Source organism: Patiria miniata, unplaced genomic scaffold (assembly GCF_015706575.1).
Source record: "Patiria miniata isolate m_02_andy unplaced genomic scaffold, ASM1570657v1 HiC_scaffold_9, whole genome shotgun sequence".
NCBI lineage: Eukaryota > Metazoa > Echinodermata > Asteroidea > Valvatida > Asterinidae > Patiria > Patiria miniata.
The window spans coordinates 2,742,269-2,754,899 of record NW_024037076.1 but is presented as its reverse complement, the minus strand read 5'-3'; the positions used below and the strand labels follow the sequence as shown (position 1 = coordinate 2,754,899).

The 12,631-nt window shown below is 40.5% G+C and overlaps 1 protein-coding gene across 7 annotated transcripts in view; it reads right to left on the bottom strand.

The window, feature by feature from the left end:
- LOC119720094 (NACHT, LRR and PYD domains-containing protein 3-like) overlaps positions 1 to 12,631 on the bottom strand; it is a 57,228-nt gene that overhangs the window by 22,336 nt on the left and 22,261 nt on the right. For 3 of the 7 annotated variants that reach the window (XR_005270054.1, XR_005270056.1, XR_005270059.1), the window contains exons 2-4: positions 2,493 to 2,673; positions 1,825 to 1,943; positions 891 to 1,027 (exon numbers count right to left, since the gene is read on the bottom strand). Coding sequence is in view for 2 of the 7 variants with exons in the window: in XM_038189628.1 (XP_038045556.1) it covers positions 8,826 to 9,637; positions 10,986 to 11,078; positions 11,522 to 11,632; positions 11,918 to 11,999 (1,098 nt within the window). In the remaining 5 variants the exon portion in view is untranslated. Of the gene's footprint in view, positions 1 to 890; positions 1,028 to 1,824; positions 1,944 to 2,284; positions 2,391 to 2,492; positions 2,674 to 8,811; positions 9,638 to 10,985; positions 11,079 to 11,521; positions 11,633 to 11,917; positions 12,034 to 12,459; positions 12,555 to 12,631 lie in introns of those variants that run through there. The other 4 variants (XM_038189628.1, XR_005270057.1, XM_038189627.1 and 1 more) reach the window with 4 other exon arrangements.

The window sequence follows — 12,631 nt, the reverse complement described above, 5'->3', positions numbered from 1 at the left end:
TTTAGCGGTTTAAACTTGCAATGAATTTAATGACCACATTCATTCATATTTCAAACTTGCTGAGCAGGCTAGTAGGGCTCAATTACACTTAGCACGAAATGAAACTAAGCGTATAAAGCAAAACAAATTGTCCGGTTTCTGGTATGGAGCTTGCCCAAAAAGTTGTGCGGCGATGTGGCTTTTTTTTTACCTGTTTTTTTATTTTGCTTCAAATGTCGACTGATGACTGCATGCAAATGGTGCCCGACTATTAAACTTAGTGAAAAAATATGGGAGTCCAGAGAGGCCACATAAAGCTTATTCTCGATCATAACCCCATTTAAAAAAAGTTAAAATTGTGCAGCAGCAGGATTACAGTCAAACCAGTGAGTTTGGCGGTTTTGAGACATCATCTTTTATCGAAAAAAAAAAAACTTTTTCATTTTTCCAATGTGAATGGCTAGTCCAGGCATGCAACTGGGAAATCACAAAAAAAGAGGAAATTCAAATTTTTCCCAGACTTTGTACAGTGTTTTTCTATTTTCAATGGCACACATGGGAAGTAAAAAAAGAGGGAAATCAGCTGATCTGAGGAAAAGTTGCATGCCTGGGCTACGGCGACGCGCACGCATACCAGAAACCGGAGACTTTTTTGGGGGTATAATCATCCTTGTTTGGATAAAAATAACGAGAGCGCAAGCGCTGAAGCTCCTGAAACCCCAAAACTAACATTTGCACTTAGTGAGATTTTCAATGGGCATTAATTGCAACACACAATTGAATGCGGGCCTGCATCGTTGCATTCAATTGTGTGTTGCAATGTCCATTGAAATCTAGCTTTGAGGGTTTTGAGCGCCCTTTGAGGGTTCGGACACCCGGCCTGTAGTAAAGCAATAAAATTGAAACCTTACCATTGACTTCAGGTGCCTTGGGTTGATGGGTATCATAACATCACCATCGGTCGTCGGTATGTTTTCCGATAAGACGCTTTGTACATCAACTCTTGGTGGAGTAGCTGGGTCTAGTAATGCCATGGTAGCCACAACACCTGGTCCGAGAGAAACACAGTCTGCTGATGTCACATTATCGGTTACTGGTTCGTCTCTCAACAGCAACTCAGCCTGATTGAAATGGCATAAATGACAATAAATCAACAAATTCATTCATTCATCATGTGAACTTTGTCCAGAGTTTTTCAGTCACAAGTCAAAGTCACGTGTAGGGATGAACAATGACAAAGGAATGTCTTTCCTATAGCTGAATTGAATAGTCTGTGACTTCACCCTAAAAGGGCCGGGTTATTTTGACCATCTCTCAGCTAGGGGGGACCAGATCTCGGCCATCGAGTGACGAAAAATTTTGAAACTCGGTACATGCACAGAACAACTCTTCATGAACATACCCAAGAAATTTCATGATTATAGGTCAAAGGGTTTGGAGTTATGGCTAATCAATTATTTATGTATACAAATGGTAATTCTGCTCTGTGAACATGACGTATATGGGAAATTTAAGTTTTCATGGCGTGTAGCGCTGGATTTTTAAATATTTTTTTATGGTTTTTCCCCCGATTTTTTATGTTTTTGGTATCAAAAGATGCGCAAGGCTCGAGGCTAAAGAGTCATAACAGCTCAGGTCGCGAAAAAATTTTTTTCAAAGCTATCGCGAAAAAAGTTGGGGGGGGGGCAGATTCCCCCTCGGCCCTTTTAGGGTTAACTTGAGACAGGATGACTAGTCATTCATTTAATGCAACTTTCTGTAACTGACTCCGTTGCAATTCTGTTTTATAGTATGATTCTTTGTCGTATACTTTTACTGTCTTTCTTATTGAAGAAAGCAACTTACCAGTCGTTTATAAAGGGCTGCTTTGGCTCTGAATGCAGAAGACCACGGATTGATGTACACTGGCCGGTATGTCTCAGTCAACAATGTGATCACGACAGTAAGAGCAAACCTACGTCGGTCTAAAAAAGAAAGTACAACAGGGTTAGATAAAGGAGACTCAGGCTGTGTTGTAGTCGAGGAACTTGCGACCAATCAGGAGTATCTTCACATCAGGGAATGAACAATAACAAAGCAATGTCTTCACTGTTCATTTGAATAGCTTGTGACTTGACTGGATGAATTGTGTTCTCACTTGTGATAGACTTGTGATGACTTAACTAAACCATTGGGAATGATCTAACAGTTGACTTTCTTAACCTTCATTCATCAATGAGATTTTCAAATTTATTTTAAACTTGTTTTTTTAAAACACAGGCAGAAGTTAAGGTGAGTGTGTTTCATTTCACAAGCTTGCACTTACTTTCGCATGCGGCTCCTTCCATGAAAAATGCATCGTATGTACGACACTGGCATGTGAACGAATTATTTGATGGGACACAGTAATGCCCTGTTGTAGCATCCGAACACCGGTCGCTGGTCAAACACACATTGGGATCTAAAAAATATGGATTTAAAACATATGCTATCTAATTACCATGAAGAGTAAGAACAATAAATCCTGAGCCTACCAATGCAGGACTTGCCGTCTCCCTCCGTTCCTTCAGGACAAGATCCACAGGTGAAATTTAAAGTCGGTGGGTCATCATCAAAACACGCCACTCCAAGGAAGCAGGGGTTGTCTTGACAAGCGTCGTAGTTCACCTCACAGAAGTCACCTGACCAGCCAGGTGTGCAGTCACATGACAAAACCTGGAAATCAAGATAAGAAGTTCAGTCAAAGTCACAAATTATCTGAAATATGGGCATATCCGACTATAAAAGTCTTGTTCTCGTTTGGTTCTGAAGTTGCAATCTAATATTGTAGCCGTTTTTCTTGAAACCATTTTGGATCAAATGAAACTCAATGACATCAGCTGCAAGCAAATGATTACCAAGGGTTGTTGTTTGTTTGTTTGGCTTGAGACAGAATTCTTGTCTCCAGTCAAGTCAAGGCCAACTCTTTTCTGGTCGTCACATTGACAGGCGATCGAGGCATGGAGTATGAAAGTTGCGAAGAATATTGTTATTGGGAGGGGGGGGGGGAAAGGTACATATGAAGTTTAAACAATTTTGACACCCACTTTTGTCATGTTTAGTCTAAGACATGTTTCAGCCTTATGTTTTACTTATTTTGAAACAGGAAAATAAAATCGGTGGTCAAAATACGAATTCTTTCTTGTCAATCAACTAAAACCTGATAAGTCATTCACTTTCGCTACTTGATGTTTCTTATAAATAATCATGGTTCTGAATCAGAACTTCTGATAACAGGCTTTCGTTGCAAACCTATATATCACGGACATCTATTTCACCTAAACATATCACCATGTCATTTCAAACATGTCAATAAAGGGGTAGGGCCCCAGAAGTGTTTAACTTATGCATTGAACATGCTTTCCACGACATTGAACCAGACAAAAATTGAAACCAATAGTGCGCCTGAACGTGGTTTGGTACCCAATCCCTCGTGCACACTGCATGAAGGTACATGCAGATGACCCGCGGGTGGAGTGATTTTGAAAATCTATTGTGATCATGCGACGCTTCATGGGTATTCATGATACGTACAGAAAACATGCACGACAGTCGTGGCAATGGATTTTTCTGGAGAACCACCACCAAAATCATCCTCAAATTTCATATTTTAGCCCTTAGTGTTTGAGGTTGATTAGTAGCTTGCAGGGTGGGGGTATGAGCGAAATTTCATTCTGATTCATGAATTATATGCCACGGTGGCCCCAAATTAACAATGCAATTTCACGCGCAGTCAAGTAGCAAAAATGTACACGTTTATTCTTCTACGCTTGATCAATTTGCCATTAATACACCTATAGTCGGACTCCCTTATCACAGCGTCTCTATTGTAGCAGCTTGGGACATTTCTCTTTTTCTGTTGCCAAAATGGTGACTCAAATATGCAAGTACGTGGAAATTTTTTGTTCAAGTTTGCAATTTCTTTTTACAAATTAATACAGTTTTAAGGTACAATGCAACCTAATTAACAGAGTGTATAATTGACACAAAATGATTGATCACACCAGAAACAATTGTAAGATACAAACATGATGTATTTTGATTTATGGAACCAGAATACAATTACGTCTACTCCATCAGGTTAATTACTTGCGTAAAGGAGCTAATTCTCAAGTTATTTTTATGAGTTTTATTTACTGATAACAGATATAAATGAAAAACAGGTACATGTACTAACATAATCTGCTTGACGGTTATTTAAAACTTATGAATTTTCTTTCAACTGAAATACTTCATTAAAACGTCAAATCCAGCGTGTAAGTCTCAGCAAGACACAGACTGCAAATTTGAAATCACTAAATTTGACATATAACTTGATTTATATCCAAATATGTCAGACGTTTCTTTTTCCAAATTTTGGTAGACTTTATTTTCACTCAGAACAGATATATAATCCTGAATACAGTTGTGCAAGGAACCCATCCCCCTCAACAGTTACTGCTTCACTTGCAGTTTTTTAAGTAATCTTCGCAACAATCTTAGCACCAAAGTTTATACAAAATATGAACAGTGTGTGAAATAAACGTTTCTTTTAAAGAAAAATACAATTTTGTTTTCATCATTGACAGAATTATTACCGATACTCTAGTTGATACTTGGAGTAATCCCAAAAGCACTCAATACTCAAGGTTTCAAGTTTTTTATACAAAGACTATAATTATCAGCCCAACAAGTCTATAAAAATATAATTCTATTTACAAAAATGTACATAATATTTTCCATCTGTGGTTGGATGAATCCCAAAACTACTTAAAGGATACTCAATGTTTTAACATGGCGGATGAGTTAAAGTAGAAAGATCGCAGGTAACGCCATGTGGAAAGTAATCTCTTCCCTGAGGACGGACAGAGCACACTGTCCAAAACGTCGAGTTCTAAATTCAACCAACCGGTTCTTTTCAGAACCACAGTTCTTCCAAGAAGAGATTACATGGTGTAACCAGCAATCTTTCCACTTCATTGTTTTAACGTTGTACATGAACACAAATTTCGTTGTCGGGCCAACAAATTTCAACTTGTGAAGGAAATGGACCAAACCACCCATACAGCCTCAGTGTTTGGTAAGAAATCAACGAGTACCACATATCTACTAGGTTTTCAAATCAGCGATGTTTTCTTGCACACACGTTCAGGTTCGAAGCCTATTATAATTTTGTTTGCCAATTTAAAATGTTTACAGATGCACACTCAGCAAATCATATACACTCGGGTCCCGGGTCAGATTGGCCATGAATCCGGGTCAGATTTGACCTGACACTTTTCTGGGTCAAATGACACTTCTCTGAGTCACCTTTTTCTGCCATTCGATCCAAATAACTGTCATTTTGACAGTTGTGTCAGGTCCAATCTGACCCGGATTCCGGGTCAAATCTGACCCGGGACTTATAAGAGTGTCAGTTTGACTTTGATGACAAACCACTGTGGCGTACGTAGAGGCTGAACAGCTCATACACGCAGTGCGACATATCTACTGATGAACTGAATCAAAAATGTTTCAGTTTGCAACACGCATCCTGGAATGACACATTTGTGCATAAATTCCAATTCCATAGTGTTAATTATTGTTTTAGCAGGACACAAAGTTGACATCTTACCGAAAAAAGGTTATTGCTGCTGGGACAATATTTTTGTATAGCAAAATGTGGCCAAGATCCACATATCCCAGTTTCCACAAAACCTTGACCTAAATTTAAATTTCGTAATTATGTTCAGCATACCCTAATAATCTGATTTTTCCAACGGGTTTTTAAATATTGTCTTGTAAAGTTATGTTAAAACATTCCTCTCTTTCATTGAGACTGTTAACATTCGTTTTTGTTACAAAATTAGTAACTCATATACAGACTGAGTCTCCAAGTTTACCGGTAACCCTAATTTGGGAAGCGGGTCTTGAACTTATCAAATAATTCCTGTTTGCCACCAATGCACAAGATGTCAGACAAGGCATGCCATTTACAGTCCTGCTAATATGTAGAAGGTCTGACGGTGTGAAGTTGCAATCTCTCAGGTCCAGCCTTTTTAAGTGCTTCATCTTCAGCAATTCCTTGGCCCACAACTTAACCGATTCGTTCAATATTTTGTTGTGAGCAAGGGCCAAGTCAGTCAGTCTGGGCATGCGACTTACAGCCGAGGCAATCGGTTTAATGTCTGTCGCTGTCAAAGCGCAAAAGCTCAGGTCCAGCCAATTTAATTGCCTCATTTTCAGTAATTCCTCGGCCCACAGCTCAGCGGATCCACCCAATGACCACGTGTAAGTGAGGAACAAGTCAGTCAGACTGAGCATATCACGTACAGCCGAGGCAATGTGTCCAATGTCCGACGGTATCAACTCGCAATTGCTCAGGTCCAACCTTTTTAAGTGCAACATTTTCGGCAATACCTTAGCAAACAACTCAGCCGATCCGCCGAATGCTTTGTTGTCACTCAGGATCATGTTAGTCAGTCTGGACATACTACCTACAGCCGAGGTGATTTGCTTAATGTTCGTCGGTGCCAAATCACAGTGGCTCAGGTTCAGCGCACTTAAGGCCGTCATTTTCGACAATTTCGTGACCCACTTAGCCGAACTGCCTAATGCCACGTTGAAAGACAGGTTCAAGCTAAAAAGGTTGGGCATGTCATCTACAGCCGAGGCAATGTGTTTAATGTCTGATGGAGTCAAATTGCAATCGCTCAGGTCCAGCCTACGTAACTGCCTAATCATTGGCAATTCCTTTGCCCACTTCTTGGCCCATCCGCCCAATGCTTTGTTGCCAGCAAGGTCCAAATAAGTCAGGTTGATCATGGCACTTGCAAACGAGGCAATGTGTTTAATGTCTGACGGTGTTAATGAGCAAAGGCTGATTGTCAACCTCTGTATGTACATGTACTTAATTTGCGTCAAATTCTTGGCCCATGACCTAGCTGATCCGCCTAATGCTGTGTTGCAGTCAAGGACCAATTCAGTCAGAGTGGAAATGTGGTCTAACACAACAGAAATTGTACCAACATCTTCCCACGTTAGTGAGGAATTGCTCAGGTCCAGCGTGTGTGTTTGCTTCACTCTTAACAAGTAACGAGACCACTTCTCAGTCAATACGCCAAGTGCCGGGTTGTCAGTGAGGATCAAGTCAGTCAGTCTGGGCATGTCACTTACAGCCAAGGCAATGTGTTCAATATCTGACCATTGCAATGTACAATTGCTCAGGTTCAAAGACTTTATGTTTGTGAGTCGCGACAAATCCTTGGCCCACAACTTAGCCGTTCTGCCCAGTGCTTGGTTGTTGGCAAGGCTCAAGTTAGTTAGTGCGGGAATGTGGTCTAACACAACGCAAATCATATCAACATCTTGCAACGTTATTGAGGAATTGCTCAGGTCCAGTGTGTGTTTTTGATTCACTCCTAACAAGTAACGGGACAACTTCTCAGTCGATACGCCAAGTGTCGGGTTGTCAGAGAGGATCAAGTCAGTCAGGCTGGGCATGTCACCTACAGCCGAGGCAATGTGTTCAATGTCTGTCCATCGCAATGTACAACTGCTCAGGTTCAAAGTCTTTATGGTCGTCAATCGCGACAAATTCGTGGTACAAGAGTCAGCCGATCCGCCCAATGTTGTGTTGCCGGCAAGGATCAAGTCAGTCAGGTTTGGCATGTCACTGACAGACAAGGCAATGTGCTTAATGTCTGTAATCTGAAGTTTGCAGTAACTTATCTCAAGTTTGTTGAGGCTTGTCAAGTGTTTGATATGAGGGGCCCATTCTACAGCTCTACCTCCCAATGTACTGTCCCCCTGTATACAAAGTTCAGTCAAGAGTCTGTTGCATTTTAATGACTTCAGTGTTTTCTCAAGATCTCCCTCCGCTAAAGAACAACTGAAGAGCCTCAGATTCCTGAGGTTTTTTATGTAACCCAGGGCAAAGGCTAAACCACTGACCGAAGACACGTGAGAAACCTCAATGGTTTCAACGCGTACCAGTTGTGTCATGCGGCTGTCGGACCTACATATGATTTTAAGAAGGTATAAGAGACTGCGGAAATCATTGTTGTTTTGTGTAGAGATATTTGATGGAAAATGCGAGTCTCTGGTGAGACACTGAGGGACTTTGCCTGACTGGCTTTCGAAAAAGCAGTTTTGACTTATCGCTTGTACAACGGCTGATTGATACCTGGGCTTATCTTTTGTGAAATTACGGTCAAGCAAGTTTACGATGTCTATCATGCAATCCTCATTGTCACCACAACAAAAACGTAAAAGGAAATCGTTTGAAACGATGCCCTCAATTGTCTGACAAAGTTGGCATAAACTGTTTATAAATTCTCCGTATTGTACAAATGTGTACATCATCCGCACTACTAATCCTCCGTTGGACACATGTACACTCTGTAAGTATTTCGCTGCACAATATTCCTGAATTGTCTTGTGCATGAATTGTATGCTGTTGTGAGATTTACTGTTTTTGATAACACTCTGCTGGGTTAGGATGCCCGCTTTTAGTGCCAGGCGCAGCGCATTCGGTTCAAACTCATCTTCTTGAAATGAGAATTTCTGGTCGGCACGCATGAGTCCACGCAGCGCAGTTTTTCCTAATGCAATCAATTCTTTTGATGCATCCAACTTTCTCATTTTTGCATCCGAAGCTGTTTTCTTGTCTCTGTCTTTTCTTGTGAACATGTGCTCAACTGCCCTAGTGAATATGCGTGAAAGTGTTTCTGGGAGTTCATTATTCTCCCTCCACAATGAGCACATAAGCATCAACAACATCGGATTTTTGGCAAAATCATGCAGCACGTTAGACAATTCAATGGTTTGGATTAGTGCCTTGCCACTATCACGATCTTCCTTGTAGAACTTCAGAATATATTCATTAACATCCTCATCAGTAAACCCAGAACCTCTACGTGTGTGCAAGGATTTTGGACAAGTGATTTTGACATCAGTGTATCAAGATGAGAGGGGCGTGTTGATACACAAATTACACATTTCCGGTACTTTGTTCTATTGAGTGCTTTTAGGATAGAACCGAATGAGTCTGCGTTGAGTGTTTTGGTCATCATTTCATCAAAACCATCCAAAAGAATCAAGACCTCATTTGGGTTGGCCAGGATGAATTTATCAAGTTTATCTTTTGCTATTCCTGAATCTTCATCTAGAAGTTGATCGAAGGAATCAACAAGATCAGATTCTTGCGACAGGGCAAACATCTTTAAACGAAAGACAAGCTTGAAGCTCTTCAGTATTTCGCTTGCCTCATCGGCCCAGTCGTATGCAATCCTATCAAAAATGGTTGACTTCCCAACACCTCCCATGCCAACGAAAATGAGGCGTGTGATGAGTTCCCCAGTTCTTGTCCTTAATCTGAATATTTTGTCATACTCTGTAGAGTTTACAATTTCTCCTTTCTGACCCCTTTTTCTAACAGTTTCTCCTATAGTGACAACTGCTATCCCTTCTCGTGTTTCTAACTGTACTTTAGTGTATATACCAGCAATGTGCTTTTGGTCATTATCAACCTCAGGCAATAATTGCACGTAACTGCCTGATGTTTTATAAAATTCCTTCAATATGTCCCTAGTCTTGTTACCGACATCTTGGTAGCTAGGAGCCCTCGGCCTTGATTCTTGGTCTGGTCTCTGACTATGCTGAAGTCTGGGTGCAGGTACTCCTATTCAGATCAAAACAAGCAACATGTATTGCTTCAATAAAACAATGTCTGAAACAGATTGAATAGTTGTCCTCTATGGAGAAAAACATGTAAAGGAAATTATGACTTGAGATTTCCAGCCCGTTATGCGCCTATCAAATGTCCCTCCCCCCCCCAACGTAGCCCCAGGTCCGATGTTGGGATCAAGTCACTTTTTTCATTCCCCAGGGTGGGGATTTTGGTCACTCATATTACATTGTTACCATTGGCGTACTACATGGAAATGCATTTACTAGTGCGCCCCACGTATGTATGTCGGGGCATGGTCGGGGATTGTCACTTAAATTTTGCCCGAGGGGTGGGGATTTTGTCACTTCAAAAGTGACAATCCCCACGTCTTGGGTGGGGCAGCCCGAGGGGGGGGGGGGGGAACAATTGATAGGCGCATTAGTAAGGCAGTGCACAAAATATATTTGCCCAAAATTACAGAAACAAATGGTTTGGCTTTTGTACCGCTGTTGGACACAAACTTGTCCATTGTTGCCTTATAGTACATGCAATTCTTACACCAGCAAAAAAATATAAACAAACAAAAAGCTGGTAACTGCAGGTGTACAAACAAGTTGATTGGACATCACTCTTCCAAGATGAATTGATATCCCAAGATAATACAAATGTATAATTCATATTCTTGCAATATCCCTAAACCCAAATCAGTCACAGTATCCCGTTCCTTAAATTCATGTATAAATACAGAATTAATATGCGACTTCAGTAATGCTCAATTAGCCTTTTTCAGGTATGGAATACATATTAGAGGCCAATTTTTTCGGCATGGATACATAGAGGGTGTATAAATAAATAAACAATACATGAGTTGGTTTCTGTTGTTCCTGTTATATATACAAAATTGTCATGCGTTGTCTGAATTCAAAATACTGGAAGGAGAGGCTTAAACTAGCGTTTTAGTTAGATAGCAGCACCATTTGCTGATAACACCACAGTCACTGGTGATCAGGTGATGTTCTAACTACCGACATGTTTTTCTTTGCAAACTATGAATTTTATTCCAAACTTTTACCAGAATAGTAAAGGTCACAGGAAAAGAAACTGAAAAAAAAGGCCCGACCTATAATTCATATATCGCACTGTATCAGGAAGCCCTATGCAAATAGATGTACCACACGGATACCCATCATATCTGCAATTATCACTTCTAATGGCAATCTGACCACATTTCACAGGTGGTAGGCCGTATTTGCGTTTTTAAGAAGTCCCTTTTTATGCAAAAAAATTTCTTGCCACCTAGTGAGCCACGTAAATTTGGTCTCAAATTAGCTGTACATGTAATTGGTTAAGTTATAAATACCTGAAGCTTGTGTGGAAGGAATGGGTGAGGGACTTGGGCTAGATGGATTGGCATTTGGTGAAGACGTGGTGACATCCCCTTTTCCGGTAGCAGCTGAATCAAGCAGAGAAAAAGGTAGTAACTGCTGGTCAAAAGATTATCCCACGAAAACTAACTACGATAATCACTACACTTCAAATAAGTAGGCCTAATATCTCGTTTGTTTAATTCTAAGATCATCTTTGCCCAACAGCTCACAATCCTAAATTATTCAAATTTTCCCCAGCAACAACGCTCATCTATAAGTGGAAAATTAATGTGGGGGCGCTTTATATGGAAAGATACAGTGTTGAGCATTATAGCACGCTTTTAACCACTCCAAATAGCGCCCTCTTACTGTCCACAGGCCTATACTGGTATCGAATCCATTGTTTGTGTCCATCTTTAAGGAGAGTAGCACCTTCCCCCCCCAAAAAAAAAAGTAGTAAAAATAATACATCAATATTTATCTAAGATATCAAATTACTTACATCATAACAAACATTATTAAATAATACCTGCTGTTTCTGGTGGTAAATTGTAGTTGAATGTCACTTGGCCTGCACCAACAACAGTAGGGCTTTGGATACCGCTGACTGTGCCAATGTTTCTAATGCTGGCTGCAGTTCCTAGAGGGGAATTGAAAATCGGAAGCACAAAATTAAACCCCCCTAAAATGGACCGACAAAACAACATAAATGCTCCATTTCATCTCTATCAGTAGTTGTTTGAAAAATGTTGCATAGTAATAAAAAGCAGATTTTTTTTTTTTTAACTGACTTTTCATAGAAACAGAAGAACATGAAACCAGGTATATGACTCAACAAATCTTGGAATGCAGTGGGGGGGGGGGGGGGGGGGAGGGTGGTATAAATCGACCCCACGCAACTGGTCTAACTATAGCTTCAACTCACCTGTTGCAGCTGAGGGGGCGGGTACCTCAGCCTCCTGTTCAAGCCGTCCGTAGGGTACTTTAGATCTTGCGCCAGTGTCCATGGTTCTCTGGATCACCAGGTCACAAATGGAAATCCTGTTTGTCAATGATCAATAAAAAACTGCATATATTTTTCTACACTCAAGACCACCGAAAAACAAAAACAATAAAACAAGGTGCGAAAAGCCTCATAAATTCAACTGATTCAGAAAGGCTAAGCTTAATCTGAGTGGTGGTGGTAACGTGATGGAAATGAAAAATTCACTTTTGCGTTCGCATGGAGACTTGACTGATGAACATGTATAATAACAGTTTCTGAAAGAAGACTAGTGGCACCAGACTAATACACTTGTGGCCGCAGTGATCCTACGCAACATACATGAAAAACAAGCCTCATAAGCCGCCCCAACTCACAAGTGAGCTAGGTAAAATATGCAATAGTAAAACTCCTCAATAGGTAATCTGACGTATATTCATCCATGAAACCAGGAAAAAATAAATCATCCATGTAGCCAAACTTACAGTTTAGTTCAGAGCGGGTTGATTCACAGACATCCAAGATGGCACTGACGCACTGCAGCTGCTACGCCCACCGATCTCATGACCACTTGACGGAACTACATTTATGCAAATTAATACCCGGATCAATTTCCTTATATAGATCAACTCAAACTTTTTAATTTAATGAAAAGCA